At 44.0% G+C, this 27,349-nt stretch overlaps 2 protein-coding genes across 2 annotated transcripts; both read right to left on the bottom strand.

Annotated features, from left to right (window-relative positions):
* Positions 1-722: 722 nt before the first annotated feature.
* Positions 723-14,415, bottom strand: LOC143805675 (molybdopterin synthase catalytic subunit-like). The gene is made up of 4 exons (XM_077285219.1): positions 14,295-14,415; positions 8,020-8,173; positions 2,874-2,997; positions 723-1,527 (listed from the first exon to the last, which is right to left on the bottom strand). The coding sequence occupies exons 1-4, from the start codon at positions 14,413-14,415 to the stop codon at positions 1,453-1,455; spliced, it is 474 nt and encodes a 157-aa protein (XP_077141334.1). The 3' UTR covers positions 723-1,452.
* On the bottom strand, positions 8,019-27,349 carry LOC143805684 (molybdopterin synthase sulfur carrier subunit-like). The gene is made up of 4 exons (XM_077285230.1): positions 27,208-27,349; positions 17,756-17,877; positions 17,416-17,569; positions 8,019-8,173 (listed from the first exon to the last, which is right to left on the bottom strand). Exons 1-3 carry the CDS (start codon positions 27,217-27,219, stop codon positions 17,443-17,445), a joined length of 261 nt encoding a protein of 86 aa, XP_077141345.1. The 5' UTR covers positions 27,220-27,349; the 3' UTR covers positions 8,019-8,173; positions 17,416-17,442.

The following is a 27,349-nucleotide window of genomic DNA, read 5'->3' as shown; positions in this document are numbered from 1 at the left end:
ATTGGATGGCACTTGTGCGAGTTATCGCCAGTGTGAGCGAAGCCCTAAAATCTCATGCGTGCTGCTGGCGCTGTAAGTAGATTTCCGCAAGTGAATTCGCAGTGAAAACTCCACTACACTTTTGCAACGTGAGGACATTCCCAAGTGGAAAATTCTTCCAAAATTCTACATACTAGCAAATACGCAGATACATTTCTAAAGATACAACATGGACGTGAGTGTAAATAATCCGAGACTCCAAGTGCCTCCAAAAACAGAGGAAGACGCATCCACAGCCGGTCACTGCTTAAAAACGTCATCACTCAGACAAAACTTACAACTAAATTCTTTTAAATGTAAGGGGTAACAAGATGGAGAGTCTTCTCTGGAATCAACCAAAATCTACAGTAGATCCCCATTCATAGGCGCGATGGCAGTCCTGGCGTCAAGGGTATTTTTTAGGCAACTGATAAGGAGCACTCCAAATTTACGTTTTTTCTGGACACATTTATTTATCAGTGTTATATTTTAGGCAGATTGACAAAATAAGGCATGAATTGATATAAAAAGTATTGTCCCTTTTACAGCACTTGGAATGCTTTTTCAGAGGTATGTGCTTAGGGCAGTGCCTCTGTCTTAGGGTCCCACCAGCGTATATTCTCTCATCCGAGATAATCGGGAGATTATGCTAACCAAAGGCTGATTAGAATTAGAATTTTGTAAAAGTGTGATCTGATTTTCTCGGAGGTGGTGAAGATGGAAAACAAATGTCTCCATCTTCTCCATTGTGCCAGTCCGTAGAAATTGGACTGCACTCAGATGTCATCCGAGTGCAGTCTGATGTTTTCCACAGACTCATTAAGAGTTTTATGGCTGAAAGCGATCCGAATATCAGATCCAACTCATGGGCATGCTGTGATTTTTTTCCTCAAACAGGCTCTGTACAAGGAAAAAAAAAAATGGGACGTGCACTGCCCCATAGAATAACATTGGTCTGACTGCGAGCTGATGTTTTGTCAGATCGCACTCGGGCCGAAAATACGGACATGTGCACTTGCCTTTAAGGATACAGCAGTGATACGGTGTACCCCTGGTGGACATTCATCACATAATAGCCAAGACATACATAGACAAGGGGACTGGCTCAGTCATTCACATCAGTAGTCAGCCAGCCCCCTTCAATCATATGCTGACACAGGAAAATCCAGCATCACTGGGCTCCCAAACCCCGGGGTGAAACAGACACACATATACATGTGTACTGGTTGTGCTACCATTAAATGCACATTTTAGTATATGTTTGTTTAACTAGAAAATCCCTGTATTTTGCTAGGACCAGAAAACCCCTAAACATTAAGGGCAGTTTCTTTTTTCACTTGGGTAATGCAATGCAGTGATTATGGTGGTTGGCAGCAAATTTTACACCAAATTGGGAGACCCTCATTAAAAAGTCATGCAGGTCTCAGATTTGCATTATTTGTCTTCTCTCTTTGTCCAAAAACATTCTTTATTTTCTTTCCAGGAGGAGCCTTCTTCTGCATACACCTCCTGTAAGCGAAAACAAAATTATATATTATAGAATTATTAAAAAAAAAAATAATCTTTTTTCTCAAAACTTTTCACAAGCTTTTTTTTTCTTCTCATTTTTAAATGTCACTGTCATTTCAACAAATGTTTTCTTTTTACGTTGCCAATGTGGACACCATCAGAAATGTAATATACTAGCAAGGGTGTGGACATAGAGTGCAGGCCCAGGGGCTGAGCCCGCTCCATACAGTGCAGGTACGGGCTGTGTAAAACAGCCAGCACCCACTTATGAAAGCAGTGGTAATCAACCCATAAAGTAGTAAATGAAATACCATTAAAAATAAAAATGCCAGAATAGCCTTTCTTCAGTCAATGCACCTCAGCCAAAAATGCAAGAAAAAAAGATCAAAACCTTGAATGCACCCCAAAGATGTTACCTATGGAAACTACAAACAAACAAAATCATGTCTTGGGGTGTAAGTCTGCAGTCACTGTATGTGACTGCAGACTTGTGAATCCTTACAGTGTGCATAGTGCTGGAAATCTGGAGCTGGCGGTCACGTGCGTTTTGCATACTTCTGGACACATTCTGACAATGTATTTGGCTACGAATTATTCACTTATAATGGGCGAGGCAGCGCACATCTAGTTGGCATGTGACCAAATGTATGCAAATCACATGCTTGTGGATACATGCCTGCAGCTCCCAGCGCCGGAGAAACCTGACATTGCGCAAGGTGCACACTGAAAAAAAAAAAAAAAAAAAGTCAAAAATCAATAAAAAAAAAAACAATGACAGAAAAAAAAATAATCTGTACTTTCAATACCATGTCCAGACACATATGCACAATAGGATGCAGAAGGTCCCATATGTATGTTTTCTGTGATGTATTTTATTGAATTTTGGCCTTTTTCTCTGCAAATTGTTTTTGAATTTAGTATAAAAGTTCTCGAGATAATGAGGATTTATATTTTTTTTCTGTGGTGACTTAAATTTCCGAATTTCTTTAAAAGGCACAATAATAATAATAATAATAATACAAAAAAAAAACCCTATACAAGCATCAGATTGGCAGGTTATTTGATACAATGGAGGTTGTAAAACGAAAAAAAAAAAAGGCGGAATTGAGAGTTTTAATTTTTTCCCACAACGATTGTGCTGAAAGAAAAAAAAATTAATATGGCAAAAAAAATGATTTGCACCTTTCAAAATTACAAAAACCCACCAAAAACGAGCTTTCGGATCGTGATGTCAAAGGAAAAATTAACAAAAAGATAAGTTATAGTTCTTGGAAAAATAGAAGGAAAAAGACCGAAGTGCAAAACTGAATATTAACTGCGCCGAGGGTTAATCCTGCTGCACTCACCTTCTTCCATATCGGCACAGTGGTTTTTAATGTATTGATACAGAACTTCACGGCGTCCAGGGAATCGTCTCGGTGAGGGGAGGAAATGGCTATGACAACGCTGGCTTCGGTGATTGGGACCAAGCTGGAAAAAAAAAAAAAAGAAAAGGCAATTGCTTCTCACATAGGCCATCGACGGACTCGTCATAATCTGAGGAATCCAGATCTGGTACAAGGGCACGCTATAATTTAGTAATGGAGCAACAGATGTAGCAGAGGTGGGATTGTTGTGCCGTTAGGCCTCAGTCACACACCAGATAGACCTTGCACCTGTTCACACGTCTGTGCATTCCTGGGGACTGAGTGATCCACACAAAAATATGGACACAGTCTCGGATCAAACTCGCCAACGCAGGTCCGTGAAAAAAAAAATAAAATAAAAATAAAAAATTGTTCAGCACTTCACCTTCAGGGTGTTGTCCGATTGTCATTGTTTCATAGGAGAAGTTTGCGAAACCGCCTTCACTTTTTTTTTTTTTTTTTTAAACTCTGACCAAACTTTGATGGTAATCAGTGACACACGGACCAAACCGATGAAAACTGATCAAAATCAGTGATGAAACTCGGGACAGTTGTTTTTATGTGCATTAAAGAAAAATGAATGAGGCTTAATCTGCAGTTTTAGGCTGTGTTCACACTTTGCATTTTTGCGATCAAAGCCTTCTGTGGATTCAGAGAAGTATAAGGCCTCACTCGCACTTGCAAATACATCAGACGGATGCAATCCGATTTAAAAAAAAAAAAAAAAAAAAAAAAAAAAAAAAAAAAAATCGGTCTGTATTCTCACCAATTTAATCCTATGATTCTGTTTTCAATGGCGGTTTTCTTTTCCTGCTTTGATCGGATCGCGATTGAACGGAAAAAAAAAAATGCAGCATGCTGAAATTACATGCGAGATTCGGATTGCAGGCACCAATATAAGTCTATGGGTTCCCTGCTCTCTACCTCTCTTTCCATTCCTCCTACTTCCTGGTGGTGGAGGATATAAAGTTGGATAAGTATATTTTTATTGCACACCTGATGAAGGCTGGAAGCAGGCGAAACGCGTTGTGTAAACTGGTGTTTAAGGGCTTGTGCCCACGCTGCGGATTCCATTGCGGAATTTTTCGCAGCGAAATTGATAAATCCGCAGTGCAAAACCGCTGCGGTTTTTACTGCGGATTTATCCCGGTTTCTATCGCGGTTTCCGCTGCGGGTTTACACCTGCAGTTTTCTATTGGAGCAGGTGTAAACCCGCAGCGGAATTCGCACAAAGAATTGACATGCTGCGGAATATAAACCGCTGTGTTTCTGCGCATTTTTTTCCGCAGCATGTGCACTGCGGATTTCGTTTCCCATAGGTTTACATTGTACTGTAAACTTATGGGAAACCGCTGCGGACCCGCAGCAAAATCCGCATCGTGTGCGCATAGCCTTAATAGTCTTTTATTTTTAAATAATTGCTCATTGAAGCAATCAAAAAGACACTGCCCTTGATTCAATCGTGGCAACAGAAGACAATATATATATATATATATATATATATATATATATATATATATATATATATATATATATATATATATATATATATATATATATATATATATACACTAGCTGTACTACCCGGCTTCGCCCGGGTTAATGACTGCTGTTAGCAAAATAGAATGTGTTAACAAAAATTTATTCTGCACACAAAAACCACAAAACAAATAGATAGAAATGTAATTATTAAAAGGCAAAAACTAAGCAAATAGAAGCATTTCACAACATATATTAGCTTTGTTATACTGAGAATGTCTTTGTTGCCTATATTAACCAATCAGAGCTCAGGTTAATTAACTGTAGCAAAATAGAAGCTGAGCTGTGATTGGTTGCTATTGGCAGCCTGATAAATCCCCAGCCAACAGGAAGCCCTCCCCCCTGGCAGTATATATTAGCTCACACATACACATAATAGACAGGTCATGTGACTGACAGCTGCCGTATTTCCTATATGGTACATTTGTTGCTCTTGTAGTTTGCTTATTAATCAGATTTTTATTTTTGAAGGACAATACCAGACTTGTGTGTGTTTTAGGGCGAGTTTTATGTGTCAAGTTGTGTGTGTTGAGTTGCGTGTGGCGACATGCATGTAGCGACTTTTGTGAGATGAGTTTTGTGTGGCGACATGCGTGTAGCAACATTTTGTGTGTTGAGTTGCATGTGACAGGTTAGTGTAGCAAGTTGTGTGCAGCAAGATTTGTGCATGGCGAGTTTTGCGCGTGGCGAGTTTTATGTGTGGTGCATTTTGAGTATGTGCAAGTTTTGTGTGAGGCAACTTTTGCATGTGGTGCAACTTTTGTACATGTGGCAATTTTTCTGTGTGTGCAAGTTTTGCATGAGGTGAGTTTTCCATGAGGTGAGTTTTGCACGTGTGGCGAGTTTTGCGTGAGCCTAGTTTTGCATATGGCGAGTTTTGCATGTAGCGAGTTTTGAGTGGTGACTTTTGTGTTTCGACTTTTATGTGGCGAGGTTGGTGTGTGTGTGTGGTGAAATGTGTGCTGAGGGTGGTATATGTGTTCAAGCACGTGGTAGTGTGTGGCGCATTTTGTGTTTGTGTTCATATCCCCGTGTGTGGTGAGTATCCCATGTCGGGGCCCCACCTTAGCAACTGTACGGTATATACTCTTTGTCGCCATCGCTCTCATTCTTTAAGTCCTCATTGTTCACATCTGGCAGCTGTCAATTTTCCTCCAACACTTTTCCCTTCACTTTTTCCCCATTATGTAGATAGGAGCAAAATTGTTTGGTGAATTGGAACGCGCGGGGTTAAAATTTCACCTCACAACATAGCCTATGACGCTCTCGGGGTCCAGACGTGTGACTGTGCAAAATTTTGTGGCTGTAGCTGCGACGGTACAGATGCCAATCCCGGACATACACACATACATACATACACACATTCAGCTTTATATATTAGATATACCTGTATGTAATCTCCTGTATATAGTATATACCTGTGTGTCATCTCACCTATATATAGTATATATCTGTGTGTCATCTCCTGTATATAGTATATACCTGTATGTCATCTCCTCCTATACATAGCATATACCTGTGTCATCTCCTCCTGTATATACTATATACCTGTAGGTAATCTGCTCCTGTATATAGTATATACCTGTGTGTCATCTCCTCCTGTATATAGTATATACCTGTATGTCATCTCCTCCTGTATGTAGTATGTACCTGTATGTCATCTCCTCCTCTATATAGTATATACCTGTGTGTCATCTCTCCTGTATATAGTATATATCTGTGTGTCATCTCCTCCTGTATATAGTATATACCTGTGTGTCATCTCCCCTGTAAATAGTATATACCTGTGTGTCATCTCCTGTATATAGTATATAGCTGTATGCCATCTCCTCCTGTATTAGCCCTCGTTCACACGTTATTTGGTCAGTATTTTTACCTCAGTATTTGTAAGCTAAAATGGCAGCCTGATAAATCCCCAGCCAACAGTAAGCCCACCCCCTGGCAGTATATATTAGCTCACACATACACATAATAGACTGGTCATGTGACTGACAGCTGCCGGATTCCTATATGGTACATTTGTTGCTCTTGTAGTTTGTCTGCTTATTAATCAGATTTTTATTTTTGAAGGATACCAGACTTGTGTGTGTTTTAGGGCGAGTTTCGTGTGTCAAGTTGTGTGTGTTGAGTTGCGTGTGGCGACATGCATGTAGGGACTTTTGTGAGATGAGTTTTGTGTGGCGACATGCGTGTAGCAACTTTTTGTGTGTCGAGTTGCATGTGACAGGTTAGTGTAGCAAGTTGTGTGCAGCAAGTTTTGCGCATGGCGAGTTTTGCGCGTGGCGAGTTTTATGTGTGGTGCCTTTTGAGTATGTGCAAGTTTTGTGTGAGGCAACTTTTGCATGTGTTGCAACTTTTGTGCATGTGGCAATTTTTCTGCGTGTGGCAATTTTTCTGCGTGTGCAAGTTTTGCGTGTGGCGAGTTTTGCACGTGTGGCGAGTTTTGCATGTGGAGAGTTTTGCGCGTGGCGAGTTTTGAGCGGCGACTTTTGTGTTTCTACTTTTATGTGGCGAGGTTGGTGTATGTGTGGTGAAATGTGCACTGAGGGTGGTATATGTGTTCGAGCACGTGGTAGTGTGTGGCGCATTTTGTGTGTGTGTTCATATCCCCGTGGTGGTGTGATTATCCCATGTTGGGGCCCCACCTTAGCAACTGTACAGTATATACTCTTTGGTGCCATCGCTGTCATTCTTTAAGTCCCCCTTGTTCACATCTGGCAGCTGTTAATTTGCCTCCAACACTTTTCCTTTCATTTTTTCCCCATTATGTAGATAGGGGCAAAATTGTTTGGTGACTTGGAAAGCGCGGGGTTAAAATTTCACCTCACAATATAGCTTTGACGCTCTCAGGGTCCAGACGTGTGACTGTGCAAAATTTTGTGCCTGTAGCTGCGACGCCTCCAACACTTTTCCTTTCACTTTTTCCCCATTATGTAGATAGGGGCAAAATTGTTTGGTGAATTGGAAAGCGCGGGGTTAAAATTTCACCTCACAACATAGCCTATGACGCTCTCGGGGTCCAGACGTGTGACTGTGCAAAATTTTGTGGCTGTAGCTGCTACGGTTCAGATGCCAATCCCGGACATACATACATACATACATACATACATACACACACACATACACACATTCAGCTTTATATATTAGATATATATATATATATATATATATATATATATATATATTTTACTTACCCCTTTCTCCAGTAAATAAAACATAAGCATATTTCTAATTATGATGTCCTTAAAAGTTGAAGTATATACCCCAAAATGGTAGCACGCAAAAAACAAGATTCATAAAAGGGCCATCAATGGAAAAAAAAAGTAAAAAAAAGAAATTTCACAGAAAATAGCAATACAAACCAGTTTTTTTTAGAAACTAAAATAAATTTAAAAAAAAAATACGTTTGGCATCTCCGTAATACTACTGACAGAAAATCCTGTTTCAGGTCATTTTGATCACATAATAAAAAATAAAAAAAATCAAGACCCGATGACAGATGCTTATAAGAAAATGTAAAGTTTAATGAAAGTATAAAGAAACATACCCGAGTCTGTGGTACACGGCCATGTGCAGGACAGACGGCCACTTCTGCCTGATATCAGTCAGGATTTTCTTAATTTCCGTTTCTGCCATGGGCACATATGCTTCATACTCGAGGTGCACGACTTTCCTTCCTTCAAAATTGTTCCTTGTCGTCCCTAAAAAAAAATGCCAAAACACATAGAAAATGTAACACTTCATTCTCATCTATGACAGGCGGCATCACAAACGAATGCCAATTATTCATTTCCTCAGGATTTACTCTAAGGGATGATTTAAAGGACTGTCCAGGATTAGGAAAAATATGAGGTCAACTTTTCATCAGAAACAGCGCCACTCTTACCTATGGGCAGTGTCTGGTACTGCAGCTGATTTTCTATAAAGAGAATGGAGCATGGCCTTATTTCTAATCATGGACAAACCCTTTAAATTCTTTCTGGATATTTATTGTATAAATCTTATCAATTCCTACCACAATTCAAAATTATATAGATCTCTACAATCTTATCAGTTCCATTGTAACCATTCCTTCAGAACCCAGGTAGAAGGGTGTCGATAAGATGGCAATGAGGCCAAGTACTGCACCGTCAGTCTCACCTGAACGGTAGAACAGCTTGCAATGCTCTTTTACCACCTGTTTATGCCTTTAGTCTTACACAAGGGGAAAAAAAATTGCAATACCGTATGGATCGGTCACTATCGATAGTCACTCTAAAGCAAGGGGTCACAAAGAGGGCTGCACGGTGCCTCTGAAGCTGTTGCATGCGGCCCCCAGGCACTGTAGACCCAGTGACGCTCGTGGCTTGGTCCAGGGGTCTGCCGAAGTCAGCACTTTATTTCAGTTGGATGTGGGTCCTTAGACGCACATTCAGATGAAATGAATTGCCTCGCCGAGACAAGCTCTCTGCACAGCAATACCAACTCCAGCCACCAACCAGAGGATAGCAGTTGACATCGGCGTGCCGGGCGCCGCGGCTTATGACATCACTGCCGTGCATCGGCATGCCGATGTCAACTGCTGGCCTCTGATTGGCCGGCGGCTGGCATTGGTAATGCTGCGCAGAGAGCCTCTCTGCGCTGCAATACATTTCAACTGAATGTGCGTCTAAGGACCCACATCCAACTGAAATGAAGCGCTGACGTCGGCAGATCCCTGGACCGAGCAGCCAATGTCAAGGGGTCTACAGTGTCTGCGGGCAGCATGTGCGGAAAGGGCGCCGAGGGAATAGAGGATAGGTGAGAAGAATTTTTTTAATTTATTTTTTTAATTTTATGTGTAAGTGAAGAATGGTACAATAGGGGACACTACAACAATACGGGGACCAGAATGGGTCATTACTACAAGATCAAGACGAGGATGGGCACATTATTATAAGAAGGGGACAATGATGGGGCATTACTACAAGGTGAGGACTAGGATGGGCACATTATTATAAGAAGGAGACCAAGATGGGGACATTACTACAATATGGGTACCTGGATGAGGACATTACTACAAGAAGGGGACCAATGTGGGCATTACTACAAGAAGGAGACCAGTGTGGGCATTACTACAAGAAGGGGACCAGTGTGGGCATTACTACAAGAAGGGGACCAGTGTGAGCATTACTACAAGAAGGGGACCAGTGTGGTCATTACTACAAGAAGGGGACCAGTGTGGGCATTACTACAAGAAGGAGACCAGTGTGGGCATTACTACAAGAAGGGGACCAGTGTGGGCATTACTACAAGAAGGGGACCAGTGTGAGCATTACTACAAGATGGAGACTAGAATGTGGCATTACTACAAGATGTTTGCCAGAATTACTACATGGTGCTAATTGTAAGACAATATTACTATATGTGGCCAATTGGAGGGAAAAAAAAAAAAAGAAAAGTTGAAAAAAAATTAAGAATAAAAGCATCAAAAAAATGTTGCCACTAAAAATGCTGTTTCATATATAAACTAAAGTAAACAAAAACCGTGCACGTTATTAACACCATCCATAATAAACCAAGCTATAAAACTGTACCAAGCACCCACATTCAACTGAAATATAGCAAAATGGGTCATTACCTCAAGATCAAGACAAAGATGGGCACATTACTACAAGGAGACCAGGATGGGTCATTACTCCAAGATGAGAACCAGAATGGGAACATTATTACAAGAAGGAGACCAAGATCATCCGTTACTACAAGATGGGGGATCAGGATAGGGGACACTACTTCAAGAGGGGGACCACGATGGGGAACATTACAACAAGAAGGGGACCAGGATGGGGGACATTACTACAGGAAGGGGATCAGGATGGGGTGATACTACAATAACAGTACCAGGATGGGGCGTTACTTCAAGGAGGAGACCAGTATGGAACATTACTACAAGGTGGGGCCAGGATGGGGCGTTACTACTAAATGAGGACCAGGATAGGGACATTACTACAAGAAGGAGACCAGGATGGGGACATCACTACAGGAAAGGGACCAGGATAGGGCGTTACTAAAGACGAGGACCAGGATGGGGCGTTACTACAAGAGAGGGACCAGGATGGGTTGTTACTACAAGATGTTTGTCAGAATTAGTATATGGTGCTGATTGTAAGACAATATTACAGTATGTGGCCAATTGGAGGAAACCAAATTGAAAATATGTAAAAAAAAAAAAATTCAAAATAAACATGAAAAGATATTTTGCCACTATATATTAACTAAAATAAACAAAAGTTGTACATATTTATTGTACTTGTCACCACATCCATAACGACCCAAGCGATAAAACTGTACCATAACGCATACGATGAATGCCATTTAAAAAAATACAATAAACATGGCAAAAATGTTTAAAAGAAATTAAAAGGTGTATGAAATAAAAATTGTATCACTAAAAATGTCACTGTCCTGCAAAAAATGCGGCACCCCATATTAATTTTTTTTTCTATGTGTGGCCCATATACCCAGCCAAGTTTGAGACCCCTGCTCTAGAGGATAACTTGTTTATCGCTGAAGATCTGACCACTTGCACCCCAGTGACACGAGAATATGGCTTGGGTACCAGGCTCAGCAGAACCTGAAATGAATGATGAGATGGTGCTCACTGTTGACCTCTACTCCATTCATTGTCTACGGGACTGCCAGAGAAAGCAGGGCACAGTGCTTCCAGCAGTCCCATAAATAATGGAGTTGTGGTCGAGCATGGACACCATCTCTCCATTCATGATGAAGCTGCAGAACCCGGTTTCCAGAGCCCTGTTCTTGGAATAACTAGTGATCCCAGGGATCGGACCCTCAGCAATCAGTAAGTTATCCCCTGTAATTTGGAGAGGGGAAAGATTTACATTTTTGAGGAAAACCCTTTAAGCCCAGGGTGCACAATGTTTTTGAGCCTAGGGCCACATTGTCATACTGAACCAATCTGGTGGTCACACTAAAATTAAAGGGGTATTACCTTCTGTGATATTTGTGGAATATGGAAAGTATATGCCATAAATGTCTGATCGATACAAATTATACTTACAGAAGTCTTACCTCCACTACTTCGCTCTCTAAGGCCGGCGTCACACTAGCGAGTTTTACGGATGTATGAGCGCATAAACTACATCCGTAAATACGCATAACACACGGCCCAATGATTCTCTATGGCCCACACGGCCCAATGATTCTCTATGGCCCAGCTCCTATCTGCCGTATATTACGCATCCGTAATATATGGTCTTGTACGGAAGTAGAAAATCGCAGCATGCTGCGTTTGTCACCGTATTGCGCAAAAAAAAAAAAAAAAATCGCCAATGAAAGTCTATGGAGGCGAGAAAAATACGGATTACACACGGACCAGCAGTGTGACTTGCGAGAAATACGCAGCGGTGTTATTGAAAAGCCGGTAATTCAATTGCCGGCTTTTCATTTCTCCTTCACAAACCCGACAGGATATGAGACATGGTTTACATACAGTAAACCATCTCATATCCCTTTTTTTTTTTGCATATTCCACACTACTAATGTTAGTAATGTGTATGTGCAAAATTTAGGCGCTGTAGCTTGTAAAATAAAGGGTTAAATCGCGGAAAAAATTGGCGTGGGCTCCTGCGCAATTTTCTCCGCCAGAGTGGTAAAGCCAGTGACTGAGGGCAGATATTAATAGCCAGGAGAGGGTCCATGGTTATTGGCCCCCCCGTGGCTACAAACATCTGCCCCCAGCCACCCCAGAAAAGGCACATCTGGAAGATGCGCCTATTCTGGCACTTGGCCACTCTCTTCCCACTCCCGTGTAGCGGTGGGATATGGGGTAATGAAGGGTTAATGTCACCTTGCTATTATAAGGTGACATTAAGCCAGATTAATAATGGAGAGGCGTCAATTATGACACCTATCCATTATTAATCCAATTGTTCGAAATAGTTAATAAAACACACACACATAATTACAAAGTCCTTTAATGAAATAAAGACACAGGTTGTTGTAATATTTTATTAGACTCTTAATCCACCTGAAGACCCTTGTCACCTGAAACAAAGTTTCAAAAAAACAAACAACAATATTCCATACCTTCCGTCGTTATGTCCCACGATGCAAATCCATCTGAAGGGGTTAAATCATTTTACAGCCAGGAGCTGTGCTAATGCACTTGCTCGTTCCTGTAAAACTCCTGGTACTGAATGGAAAGCTGGGTGATCTGTAGTTACCTTGAGTTGCGGTGATGCGCCCTCTGCAGGATGTCCTCATGAACTGGAGCCTTGGAAAAATTCCCACGCTCGGGTTCATAGGAGGACATCCACCAGAGGGCGCCTCACCGCAACTCAAGGTAACTACAGATCACCCTGCTTTCCATTCATTCCACGGGGTTTTACAGGCACGAGCGAGTGCTTTAGCAAAGCTCCTGGCTGTAAAATGATTTAACCCCTTCAGATGGATTTACATCGTGGGACATAACGACGGAAGGTATGGAATATTGTTGTTTGTTTTTTTGAAACTTTGTTTCAGGTGACAAGGGTCTTCAGGTGGATTAAGAGTCTAATAAAATATTAGAACAACATGCGTCTTTATTTCATTAAAGGACTTTGTAATAATGTGTGTGTGTTTTATTAACTATTTCGTACTATTGGATTAATAATGGATAGGTGTCATAATTGACGCCTCTCCATTATTAATCTGGCTTAATGTCACCTTACAATAGCAAGGTGACATTAACCCTTCATTACCCCATATTCCACCGCTACACGGGAGTGGGAAGAGAGTGGCCAAGTGCCAGAATAGGCGCATCTTCCAGATGTGCCTTTTCTGGGGTGGCTGGGGGCAGATGTTTTTAGCCAGGGGGGCCAATAACCATGGACCCCCTCTAGGCTATTAATATCTGCCCTCAGTCACTGGCTTTACCACTCTGGCGGAGAAAACTGGGCGGGAGCCCTCGCCAATTTTTTCCGCGATTTAACCCTTTATTTTACAAGCTACAGCACCTAAATTTTGCACATACACACTACTAACATTAGTAGTGTGGAATATGCAAAAAAAAAAGGGATATGAGATGGTTTACTGTATGTAAACCATGTCTCATATCCTGTCGGGTTTGGGAAGGAGAAATGAAAAGACGGCAATGAAAATATCGCAGTACGGATGCCATATGGATTACATATGGAGGATGCCATGCGCAAAATACGCTGACACACCCTGCCTACGGATGACATACGGATCACTATTTTGGGAACATTTCTGCGTATTACGGCCGTAAAAAACGGACCGTATTTACATACGCTGAGTGTGACGCCGGCCTAATGCTGTGCGATGAGCTTTTGGCGAGTTTTTGATGCTGCGTATTTTCACTGCATCAAAAACATAGCGTCTTACAGTTTCGGCAAAATGGATGGGATTTATAGAGATCTCCTGCCCTCATCTCATGAATAAAAATGTCGCCCCCAGGCTGCAAGTTTTTCACCCCTGATTTAACGTGATTTTAATTTTTTCTTCTTACTATGTTACATCTGGAGGGTAGTGAGATCTCACAAATCATTGAAAAACGGTTCAGAACTACACAACTCAGCAAGCAGAAGGTGCACAGTACAGTGTACGGCCCCAACCAATATTCTATGGGTCTGTCCACCCATAAACACCTTAGGGAACCTGTCAGCTGGTCCCTGCCGCATGACCCATAGGCGGCATGAATCTTCTCCGCTCACCTAGACAGGTCTCCCCCTTTGTGTGTGTGTATACCGAAATAACGCAGGCGGTGTCCAAATCACGCTGACTGATCTCTAGGCGGCATGAATCAGATAACAGGTTCACTTTAATTTTTTGTCATCTACCTACCTACAAAAATGGACACAGCACCGCAACTGGGTGAAACCACCAACTGCGACACTTCCTCTGCAGAGAGCTTCTCTGTACAGATTCTGATGAAGTCTTGAGGCTCCTCAGATTTTTCATCCATAGCAGCTAAAATGGGAAAAGCTATAAGAGTCAAGTAATAAGTTACATATTTAAGAGTAATGGAAGCGGAGCCTTCTAGTGACCATTTATTATTCAAAGGTGAAGCTATGGACAGACAAATTAATGGTCAACCATACACATACATTGGGTTTCTGGCCCTTCGAATAATTGACTTGAAGTTTACTTCCCTAGCTCCAGGGATAGCTGGGAAGTTTCCTATGTCTGATACCTGCAGGTTCCATCAATAGATGATATTCAGGGGCGAGGAACAGGGTAATTTACAAATTGTCACAAAATCTTCCAGCATGGGGTGCACTTCACAACCCTTTTCTTCTCTCTCATTTTTTAAAAATTGTCAAGGTAATCTGTGGGGGTCTCAGGACCCACAGGATATAACATGAAGGGATGTCGTTTGATCATCCGTCTTACCTCTGGGACCACCAGCCCTGCACTCATTCAATGATTACATCGGCACAACGGCTCAAATCAGCATTTACTGGTACATTAAAACTCCAAAAATAACAAGTTATCCCCAACCCAACGGTCAGACCCCCAAAGATTCCAAGAGTCCAAAGAATGGACTTTCTTGAATGAAGCAGAGGTGGGCGCGCCAGACCTTCACTCAATTTATTGTCTATATGGCTGTGTGAGAAAGCCAAGTGCTGTACTCCGCCTGCGCCCCTCTACTTCATTCAAGAAAGGGCTGCAGTGCCCCATTATTGTGAATTCCCAGTGATCGGACCACCAGTGATCAGCAAGTTGTCACCTATCCTATGGATGGGTATAATGCGCTATTTTGGAAATAACCCTTTAAGGGTAGATCTTACAAGTCCTGCAACCATATTATTTGGGCGTGAGGAGAACCAGGTTTCTAATGATTAAATGTGAACAATCTACGTTCAAGTCAGGTTGACCGCAAAAAGATATGAAAAACCGCAGAGGAAACACAACGCTACCGAATTTTTCTTTACCAAAAGTTTTAGGGCCCGATTGGGGGGACGTTGAGTTTCGCTTGCCCGCACATCTTAACGGAGGGAGCACTGAAGTAAAAGCCTTCCAGAAATGTTACTCAAGTCACGGACATTTCTTTGGTACCGTAATTTATGCTGTAAATTTTGATGAATCGGTCAGACGGGCCTCACGACGCTATGTCCAAGTTCTGCCTACGACGGCACAGCTGACCAGAATTGGCGCGAGAAGACCAAAATGTAGCAGAATGTTTGCCCAACTTCAAGTTTCAAGGTGTTTTATGCCAGAAAACACCTTGGTGAATCTTGTCCTTAGTTTCTTTACCTTTGTTACCACATTAATCCCATAATCCAAAATTAAATTGGCAGATAGCACTTCAATAAACGTACTTTCATAGATTACCTAATTAAGTATGAAGTGACGCAAGATAAAGTATATAAAAACATTTTCCTTTATTAACAAATTGTTTAAAATAAGATAGATATATATTTAAAAAGACAGAGTTGATGGAAAAATGGGACCTCCAAAAAAGACAGGAGGTGACACCAGGGATGGCACTTTAAATTATATATCTGCACACGGGAAGTGTATTCCTAAATTAGTACTGTGGACTGACTCCAAGCAAGTGGACGTAAATAACGTCTCAATATTCAACTTTACAGTCCATTGGAAAGAGGGAATACCTAAACCGGACAAGACACCCTTTGTCCCATAGCAGGCAGGTCAGCAAACATAACCAAACAGTTCAATAATTGCAATATGGCAAATAACTGGCAGCAAAATGCATCATTGTATTGAAAATCACCACTAGATGGCAGCCAGAATAACAGATTGAAAAGAGTGCAGATGAATGTAAAAAGGCGCAAGGCTATCTATGTAAAGGCTGTAATACGTTGGAAAGAAACAGGTATTGCCCAAGAGTTAGAAAAGGAGGGAGTAAATACACAGGCTGGGTCAGTTGCAGTAGATAAATAAGTAAATAAATGAAGGAGGACTAATGTGAAGCACGAAGGACGTAAAGGGAACCGTCTCAAAGTATTGCTTTGTAGTCCATTACATTAAAATACACAGACTGGGAAAAATACTATAAAACCCACCTGGGGCAAAATAGACAAGTGTACAAGCGCCTTTAAGGATGCTAAGTAGCAAGGAAGCAAACAGTCTATAATGGCGGCCAGCAAGAGGGAAGGGGGAATAAAGGAGTGTACCAGATGTACCAATTGCCTTGTTGTCTGTGTGCAAAGTTGTTTAAAGCAAGCCGATATTACCTGAGTGCGGGGGTGGAGAGGGTGAAGCAGTGTGGAAGGAAAGTGGTGTCACCTCCTGCGCCCGACGAGCGCCGTTTCACGTTACTGCTTCTTCATTACATACCCCCTTGTATGAAGAAGCAGTAACGCGAAACTGCGCTCGTCGGGCGCAGGAGGTGACACCACTTTCCTTCCACACTGCTTCACCCTCTATTCCCTCTTTCCAATGGACTGTAAAGTTGAATATTGAGACGTTATTTACGTCCACTTGCTTGGAGTCAGTCCACAGTACTAATTTAGGAATACACTTCCCGTGTGCAGATACATAATTTAAAGTGCCATCCCTGGTGTCACCTCCTGTCTTTTTTCGAGGACCCATTTTTCCATCGTCTCTGTGTTTTTAAATATATATATATATATCTTATTTTAAACAATTTGTTAATAAAGGAAAATGTTTTTATATACTTTATCTTGCGTCACTTCATACCTAATTAGGTAATCTATGAAAGTTTCTTACCACATTGTCAGAACAGAGGGGCTACAGGAAAAAGGGGCAGACTCCCTGAAGAGTCGCCAAATCTGAAAGCAACACCTAATTCTCTCAAAATCTCCAGGAAACTGTCCCCATAAAACTTCTTTGGTGGAAGGTGTGTGGACGAAACAGAGCACACGTGGCTTCACTTGCTTGGACATCATGGGCCTCCTACTCCTAAGTCCAGCGGAGTCTATGTGATCTTGGGGACACATCCATTTAAGCTAAAAGTATCATTGTTCTTTCTGCTTACCATCAATCCTTCCAAATTCAAGGAACGTTACCCACCACTGATTGGGGGGATTACTGCAATCTCATCCCCAGGACGGAGAGTTATAACTTCATCGCCAATGGTGACATATTCCTGGCGCACAGCGAGGACAATGTGATCTTTAATAGCAGAGAGCCTAGGGGTAAAATCACAAAATCTAAGATCAGTGGCTACTTTATACCAAGGTTCTCAACTGCATGTATGAAACGTTCAGGATCAGTTCCCGTTCCCCACCATTCATCCATGTTCACCTATCCTGTGGAAAGGTGATCAATGCTATTTGTTGGACAACCCCTTTAAATATTAGAATCAGGCTCATTACCCAGGATGCAGAGCTGCTATTTTCTCCCAGAGTTCTTTGGAAGTGATTTCTTGAGGCACAGTTAAGTTTTCAGAACGCACCCCTGCTAGTTCAGAACTTTTGGCAAAATACAGAATTACCACCTGCACAAAAAGAAAAAATTGTGTTTTAGGCCTCAATGGAAACAAGTTAGACTCTGACGATTGAATCAGCTAAGCAAATCTTTTTTTTAAAAAGTAAGCCCTAAATATCTACTAGCCCGACTCACCCTGGATGGGCTAAAATAAAACCGTAAATCTGGAAAAAAAAAAAAAAAAAACCCAACACATTGCAATTCCCCATATGTGGCCATAAGCTGCAGTTTGGACAGGGCCCAGGAGGTACAAAAGAGTAGGTAGGACAGTAATGCATATTTCATACACTACATATTTACATGCTTTATCACTAGAGTGCGGCTTTATTTGTTTGTTGTATATGGAGGGGGCTGCTCCTAGTTCGCACCTGTTCACACCTGTTTTCTGATTTGGAAGTGCCAGTCAGTTTTTTTGTTATTATCATGTGATTAACTATAGACTAAGCTCTACGTACTAACAGGAGGTCTATTTTCCCTGCGTGAGTCAGCCTCCTTCAACTCCCGACAATTGCTCATTTTGCCTTTCTACCCAGATAATTCTTCTCTTTTCTCTGCTCTATGTAGAAACAGGAAGTTTCTTGTCCCTGCAGAATTCAGACCTCTCTTCAACTCCTGACCCAGCTGCTCCCTACTCCCCCTGCCAGGGACTTTTTCAGTGACTGATGAGTTATACAGTGAAAATTGACCTCCTGTTTCTACATAGAGCATAGAAGAATTCAGCTATTCACCTGAAGACATAGGCCTAATGGAAAATGGAAGAATTAAGTAAGAAGAAAGGCAACTATAAGTACACAGCAGGGCCGGACTGGCCATCGGGCAGTTCTGGCAAATGCCAGAAGGGCCGGTGGCAGTAGTGGGCCGCTCGAGTGTGCCGCTGTCGGTGCACTCCCGGCCCCGCATTCAACTATACCGGCGTCATAGACGCCGGTACAGTTGAATGCAATGATGGAGGAGAGAGCGTCTGCTGACGCTTACTCTCCCATCATTCCCCGCTCTGCCTGCCGCTGACACTGCGTGTGCGCGATGACGTCATATCATCGCGCACCTGCTGTGTGACCGGGCGGGCAGACTGCTGAGACCAGAGCCAGAGCAGCGCGGGGCAGGAGGAAAGGTGAGTAGTGTTTTTTTGGTTTTTTTAATCAATGAGTGATGACTGGATTGTGGAGCTATTGGGGGGGGGGGGGGGGGGGGGCTGTGCTGCATTCCACTCTATGGGCCTGTGCTGCATTATATTCTATGGGCCTGTGCTGCATTGTATTCTATGGGCCTGTGCTGCATTCCATTCTATGGGCCTCTGCTGCATTATATTCTATGGGGCTGTGCTGCATTCCATTCTATGGGCCTCTGCTGCATTATATTCTATGGGGCTGGCTGCATTCCATTCTATGGGCCTCTGCTGCATTATATTCTATGGGGCTGGCTGCATTCCATTCTATGGGCCTGTGCTGCATTATATTCTATGGGGCTGGCTGCATTCCATTCTATGGGCCTGTGCTGCATTATATTCTATGGGGCTGGCTGCATTCCATTCTATGGGCCTCTGCTGCATTATATTCTATGGGGCTGGCTGCATTCCATTCTATGGGCCTCTGCTGCATTATATTCTATGGGGCTGGCTGCATTCCATTCTATGGGCCTCTGCTGCATTATATTCTATGGGGCTGGCTGCATTCCATTCTATGGGCCTCTGCTGCATTATATTCTATGGGGCTGTGCTGCATTCCATTCTATGGGCCTGTGCTGCATTATATTCTATGGGCCTGTGCTGCATTATATTCTATGGGCCTATGCTGCATTATATTCTATGGGGCTGGCTGCATTCCATTCTATGGGCCTCTGCTGCATTATATTCTATGGGGCTGGCTGCATTCCATTCTATGGGCCTCTGCTGCATTATATTCTATGGGGCTGTGCTGCATTCCATTCTATGGGCCTGTGCTGCATTATATTCTATGGGGCTGGCTGCATTCCATTCTATGGGCCTCTACTGCATTATATTCTATGGGGCTGGCTGCATTCCATTCTATGGGCCTCTGCTGCATTATATTCTATGGGGCTGGCTGCATTCCATTCTATGGGCCTCTGCTGCATTATATTCTATGGGGCTGGCTGCATTCCATTCTATGGGCCTCTGCTGCATTATATTCTATGGGGCTGTGCTGCATTCCATTCTATGGGCCTGTGCTGCATTATATTCTATGGGGCTGGCTGCATTCCATTCTATGGGCCTCTGCTGCATTATATTCTATGGGGCTGGCTGCATTCCATTCTATGGGCCTCTGCTGCATTATATTCTATGGGGCTGTGCTGCATTCCATTCTATGGCACTGTGCTGCATTATATTCTATGGGCCTGTGCTGCATTATATTCTATGGGCCTGTGCTGCATTATATTCTATGGGGCTGTGCTGCATTCCATTCTATGGGCCTGTGCTGCATTATATTCTATGGGCCTGTGCTGCATTGTATTCTATGGGCCTGTGCTGCATTGTATTCTATGGGCCTGTGCTGCATTATATTCTATGGGGCTATGCTGCATTACATTCTATGGGGGCTGTGCTGCATTACATTCTATGGGGGCTGTGCTGCATTACATTCTATGGGGGCTGTGCTGCATTACATTCTATGGGGGCTGTGCTGCATTACATTCTATGGGGGCTGTGCTGCATTACATTCTATGGGGGCTGTGCTGCATTACATTCTATGGGGGCTGTGCTGCATTACATTCTATGGGGGCTGTGCTGCATTACATTCTATGGGGGCTGTGCTGCATTACATTCTATGGGGGCTGTGCTGCATTACATTCTATGGGGGCTGTGCTGCATTACATTCTATGGGGGCTGTGCTGCATTACATTCTATGGGGGCTGTGCTGCATTACATTCTATGGGGGCTGTGCTGCATTACATTCTATGGGGGCTGTGCTGCATTACATTCTATGGGGGCTGTGCTGCATTACATTCTATGGGGGCTGTGCTGCATTACATTCTATGGGGGCTGTGCTGCATTACATTCTATGGGGGCTGTGCTGCATTACATTCTATGGGGGCTGGCTGTATTACATTCTATGGGGCTGTGCTGCATTACATTCTATGGGGCTGTGCTGTATTATAGTCTATGGGGGCTGTGCTGTATTACATTCTATGGGGGCTGTGCAGCATTACATTCTATGGGGCTGTGCTGTATTATAGTCTATGGGGGCTGTGCTGTATTACATTCTATGGGGGCTGTGCAGCATTACATTCTATGGGGCTGTGCTGTATTATAGTCTATGGGGGCTGTGCTGTATTACATTCTATGGGGGCAGGCTGCATTACATTCTATGGGGGCTGGCTGTATTACATTCTATGGGGCTGTGCAGCATTACATTCTATGGGGCTGTGCTGTATTATAGTCTATGGGGGCTGTGCTGCATTACATTCTATGGGGGCTGTGCTGCATTACATTCTATGGGGGCTGTGCTGCATTACATTCTATGGGGGCTGTGCTGCATTACATTCTATGGGGGCTGTGCTGCATTACATTCTATGGGGGCTGTGCTGCATTACATTCTATGGGGGCTGTGCTGCATTACATTCTATGGGGGCTGTGCTGCATTACATTCTATGGGGGCTGTGCTGCATTACATTCTATGGGGGCTGTGCTGCATTACATTCTATGGGGGCTGAGCTGTAATGCTGGATACAGCTGTAATTATATGTTATATAGTCGTGTTACACTGCCCTCACTTCTTGTAGCCTACAAGTGTACAAAGATATTATACAGTCACCATGTGACAAGTGGGCCTGTGTGACTGCAAATGCCAGGGCTGAATTTTAGTCCCAGTCCGGCCCTGGTACACAGTGCTATATAATACGGTGACTGCAGTATGTTAAGAGCAGAAAAATTTTGATGGGAGGAGGAAGACGAGGAAGATGGCTTCTTTAAAGGGACTCTGTCACCTGAATTTGGAGGGAACAATTTTCAGCCATAGGGGTGGGGTTTTCGGGTGTTTGATTCACCCTTTCCTTACCCGCTGGCTGCATGCTGGCTGCAATATTGGATTGAAGTTCGTTCTCTGTCCTCCGTAGTACACGCCTGCACAAGGCAATCTTGCCTTACGCAGGCATGTACTATGGAGGACAGAGAATGAACTTCAATCCAATATTGCAGCCAGCGGGTAAGGAAAGGGTGAATCAAACACCCGAAAACCCCGCCCCTATGGCTGAAAATTGTTCCCTCCAAATTCAGGTGAGGCCGGTTTCACACGTCAGTGATTCCGGTACGTGAGGTGACAGTTTCCTCACGTACCGGAGACACTGACACACGTAGACCCATAAAAATCAATGCATCTGTGCAGATGTCATTGATTTTTTGCGGACCGTGTCTCCGTGTGCCAAACACGGAGACATGTCAGTGTTCATGGGAGCGCACGTTTTACACGGACCCAATAGAGTCAATGGGTCCGCGTAAAACACGGACCTCACACGGACATTCTCCGTCTGGGGTCCGTGTGCGTGCCGGAGACAGCGTTACAGTAAGCGCTGTCCCCCCCACATGGTGCTGAAGCCGGTATTCATATCTTCCCTGTAGCAGCGTTTGCTATAGAGAAAATATGAAGAATAGTGTTAAAAATAAAGATCCATGTGTCCGCCGCTCCCCCACCCCCTGTGCGCCCCCCCGCTGGTCAGAAAATACTTACTCGCTCCTTCCTGGTCTGGCCGCGCCTCCTACTGTATGCGGTCACGTGGGGCCGATCATTTACAATCATGAATAGTCGGCTCCGCCCCTATGGGAGGTGGAGCCACATATTCATGACTGTAAATGATCGGGCCCACGTGACCGCATGCAGGAGAAGCCGCGGCCAGACCAGGAAGCAGCGAGGGAGGCGGGTAAGTATTTTCTGACCAGCGGGGGGGCGCACAGGGGGTGGGGGGGCGGCGGACACCTAAATCTTTATTTTTAACACTATTCTTCATATTTTCTCTGCAGCAAACGCTACTGCAGAGAGGATATGAATCGCAGCTTCAGCACCATGCAGAGTGGGTACCACACGCTCCGTGTGGTACCCACTCGCCATACGGGCGGCACACGTGTGCCGCAAGTATGGCCTCCGTGAGTTCCCAGGCACACGGACACGGATAACTCCGGTACCGATTTATTCCGGTACCGGAATTATCTGGACGTGTGGGACAGCCCTGACAGAGTCCCTTTAAGTAGGTTTTCTTATGTACAACATTGGCATATATGTGGACAAAAGCTGCTGTTTCTTCACACGCAGAGCCCACAATGGAAGGTGAACTATCTGGCGTTTGAAGTCCAGATTTTGCTGAACTGGTTTCCTGGCACAATGTCACTTTTGCACCATCTCATGAGAAGTAGTTCAGTGTGAACTATACCCCCTTAGGCATCGCTGTACATAGGCTTTCTTACATCAGGCAAAGGGTCGATATCAGAATATAGCGGGCCAGACAAAGTGACATGTTGGCAATACCCTGCACCCAGGGCACATGTTGCTCCTGCCTTAGGATGTTGTAGTAGTTTTATTTTTATAACTTTTTTTTATTTTATTTTGTAAGTAGTAAAAACTAATATCACATTTTGATGTTGCTGTTTTAGGAAAACCATAACTTTTTTATTTTTATATTGACAGAGCTAAAGGGTTCTGATGAGCACACGTGCTCGGATAAGGTGTTATCTGAGCATGTGGAGCGCCCACCAGGGCCGTGGGGAACCCGAGCCGGATTCGACGGTTCTTCGGGGGTTGTCACGGCAGCAGTGACCCGGTCCATGGCCCTGGGCGTCCAATAAAATTGAAATGAAGGGGAATAAAGTTTGTAGGGGATTAGTTCATGACGCCACCCATGGTGTTCGGCAATAAGAAAATGGCCCACGCTGCAATTCAGGTCCACTGGGGCAGTTGGTGACGCAGCAGAGATGTTACGGCGCTCCATGGGTAGAGCTAGGCCCAAGGGCAGTTAAAGAGTTAAAGTCAATCATGGACTGTTGTAGTGCAGGGCAGGTGATGCAGTAAGGGTATGTGCACACGTTGCGGATTTTGCTGTGGATTTTTCCGCAGCGGATTTGGAAAATCCGCAGTGCAAAACCACTGCGGTTTTCACTGCGGATTTTCACGCGGTTTCTTCTGCGGATTCCTCTGCGGGTTTTCAACTGCACTTTCCTATTGGTGCAGGTTGAAAACCGCTGCGGAATCCGCAGAAAGTGACATGCTACTTCTTTTTTTCCGTAGCGAATCCGCGCGGAATTTTCCGCAGCGTGTGCACTGCGGTTTTTGTTTTCCATTGGTTAACATTGTACTGTACACCGCATGGAAAATTGCTGCGGATCCGCAGCGTCAAATCCGCTACGTGTGCACATAGCCTAATAATTCTGAGGACATAGCAGGGTGCAGTTTTCACACTTTACTCACAGTCTGTTAATTACAGTCTCCAGCCGGGTGCTGTGTCCTCCAGGTCTGTGGTCCAGCCAGCTCTCAGGTAATTTGGGTGCACTTGTCTGAGACTCCCTTCCTTGTGTACCTTCCCTGGCCTTCTCTCTGCGCTGGCTTCGCCCTCCTGCCCTGCACCTCACACACAGTGCCCCAAGCCAGCAGCGTCGGGTCCTGTCGGGCGACGCTCTCCTGGTCCTCTCGATCCTATATGGCTGCCTTTTCAGCGAATGTGTGTGGATTTGGTTGTGGCACATACAATTACCACAGCCTCCAGTTTGCTAGCTGAGTCTTGCAGTTCCTCTACTAGTCTGGGGCCGGTCCCCCACTGCGACCTTGTCCTTCCACCCGACTATTGTTGGCGTGGATTCGGGCGCCACGGGTGGATTCCTCACTTCCCTGGCCCTTAGGACCCCTTCTCTCTCTCAGGAGCTTCTTCCTTCACGTCTGCTCTGATCAACTCCTCCCCACCAACTGACTAAGCCTGTATGCACACGTCTGGAATTTCCGCGGCAATTCTGAACTCCCTGCTGCGGGAAAAATGCATGCGGAATTGGCATGCGTATTCCTGCTAAACACTAGCGTTTTACAAGGGTAATCAGCTTGCAGAATGCTAGGGTTTTCCAAGTGATCTGTAGCATCGATTGGAAAACTGATTGACAGGTTGGTCACACTTGTCAAACATAGTGTTTGACAAGTGTGACCAACTTTTTACTATTGATGCTGCCTATGCAGCATCAATTCGCACATGATCCGCTTACTTCCCGCATGGTTGGCATAGCCCCATGCGGAAAGTAAGCGTATCAATGCATTCCTATGTGTGCAGAATCCCCGCGATTCCGCACAAAGAATGAACACGCTGCTTTTTTTTCCCGGAATGCAATTCCGCTGCGGAAAAAAACCCAGCATGTGCACAAAAAATACGGAATGCATTTTAATAATAGGATGCTTAATGTATGCGTTTTTTTAACGGTTTTATTGCGTTTTTATAGCGATAAAAAACACGAAAATTCCTGAACGTGTGCACATAGCCTAACTGTCACACCACTCCCCGCCAGAGCTGGTGCCCATCCCCCCTAGCCTGGAGCAGTGTCTGTTGTATGCACATGTGCGATTCCCGGTTAGTGCCCCCTCCTTACCCGAGAGCGGAGTACCACACCTCTGGCTGAGGTGCAATACCTCTGTGGCAACTGGACCCTCAGGGGCGCCACACATACTCGTGTGCTAACAGAGTGACTGCGGCGTGCTCGAAAAATATGTTGTACGACAGCCACAACACATGTAGGGATTGGCTAACAAACAGGTAATCTCGTACAGATGCAAGACATGCAGCCGCAGGGACGTGAACATAATATTCGAGCACGCTGAAGACACTCGGTTAGCACCTGAGCATGCTCAGATAACACCTTATCCCAGCACATTCGCTCATCACTACTAAGAGGATCTTATATTTTTTGTTGACACCATTTTAAGATGTGTATGACTTTTTGATCTTTTAACAAGGCAAAGTCGCTTCAGGAAAACAGTGTTTATCCTGAAGCCTCGCCATTCGTGTCTTCCCTGTCATTTTGCCCCATCTCTGCTGATGGCAGTTTTTTTAATGTAAAACTTTGCATAGCGAGCAGCTTTCAGACAAAGAATGACCACGCTGACACTTGTAACTCCTTCGGGCTTTCGAAGCTCCAATAGACTGAGCGTTTGCAGAGCGGTGTCATTGTTACATTGCTGTGCATTGTGTTCATGCTTTGTTGCATTTTTTTAGCACTTGTTCAGGTGGATCCCAGGCATAAGACCCCTGGAAAAGATATTTTGTGCGCATGTGCCTAAAATGAGGATTTCAACAGATCTGAAATAAATCCCAACAGTCTCCGATATTGGAGCCATATTTAACAGGCATACGAGAGTAGAAATCTTTTATGTCAGGTTATCACCAGGTGCAAAAAGTTAACCTCGCATTACCTGACAGCCCGCATATATCATGGTCACACCTTCGCCTCATTCCACCTTTTTAGGCAAAGCTCATGCATCAGAAATCCGCAGTCAAATACAGTCCAACACAGATAAGTGGGTTCATCGGAACCCCATTCGCATGTTGCGGATCTGTGTTATTGCAGATTTTATTAGATTTTTAGCAAATTTTCGCCATTAACATCAATGCACTTGTTGATAAGCAATCAAAAACTGCAAATGCAGGTGCTCAAAGCAGATTAAGGGTATGTGCACACGTAGGTGGGATGCCTGCGGATATTTCTGCACCTGTTCTTGTAAATCCGCAGGTAAACCGCACTGCGGATTACCTGCGGATTTACTGCGTTTTTTGTGCGGCTTCCACCTGCGGTTTTACACCTGCGGATTCCTATTACGGAGCAGGTGTAAACCGCAGTGGAATCCGCACAAAGAATTGACATGCTGCGGAATGTAAACCGCTACTTTTCCACGTGGTTTTTTCTGCAGCATGTGCACTGAGGATTATTTTTTGTAAACAAACCGCACTCAGAGATGAACATTTTTTTGTAAGGCAACAGCAACCCCTTTAGAAGTGGCCTGAAATCTGAAGCTATCTAGCTGTTGTGAAACTACAGCTCCCAGCAGAGCTGCAGCCAGTCAGTAATATCTGGTGCAAAAATAATTTCCCCCTTTGCAAATGCAACTTGTAGGCTGCCGTCATGCTAGCAGTATTTGGTCAGTAGTTTACCTCGGTATGTGTAAGCCAAAACCAGGAGTGGGTGATAAATCCAGAAGTGGTGCATATGTTTCTATTATACTTTTCCTCTGATTGTTCCACTCCTGATTTTGGCTTACAAATACTGATGTAAAATACTGACCAAATACTGATAGTGTGACGGCAGCCATAAAGTGTTGATCCTGTTACAGAGAAAGCAGAGCTCGGTGTCATGGAGAAAGCCTGCACTCACCTCACAAGTCATGGAGGCAAACAGCTGTCAGCTCTGCTTCTCAGTGACCCAGAGCAGGAAGAGCAGAGGAGAAGATTCCTGTCTCCACATGTGAAGTCCCTGCTGATTGGTGGCTCAGGCTGCGCCTGTAACCCTGCGTGGA

Source organism: Ranitomeya variabilis, chromosome 1 (assembly GCF_051348905.1).
Source record: "Ranitomeya variabilis isolate aRanVar5 chromosome 1, aRanVar5.hap1, whole genome shotgun sequence".
NCBI lineage: Eukaryota > Metazoa > Chordata > Amphibia > Anura > Dendrobatidae > Ranitomeya > Ranitomeya variabilis.
This window is presented reverse-complemented; position numbering and strand designations above follow the sequence as displayed.

What these genes read in the sequence shown, in the direction of transcription:
- LOC143805675 (XM_077285219.1), bottom strand. Translation starts at nt 14,415, where the DNA reads ATGGATGAAAAATCTGAGGAGCCTCAAGACTTCATCAGAATCTGTACA. An exon ending in TGCTGTGTCCATTTTTGTAG is followed by an intron (nt 8,174 to 14,294) that starts GTAGGTAGATGA and finishes ATTTTTTTTTAG; the next exon opens with GGACGACAAGGAACAATTTT. An exon ending in GCCGTGTACCACAGACTCGG is followed by an intron (nt 2,998 to 8,019) that starts GTATGTTTCTTT and finishes TTTTTTTTCCAG; the next exon opens with CTTGGTCCCAATCACCGAAG.
- LOC143805684 (XM_077285230.1), bottom strand. An exon ending in ATAGCAGCTCTGCATCCTGG is followed by an intron (nt 17,570 to 17,755) that starts GTAATGAGCCTG and finishes TTTTACCCCTAG; the next exon opens with GCTCTCTGCTATTAAAGATC.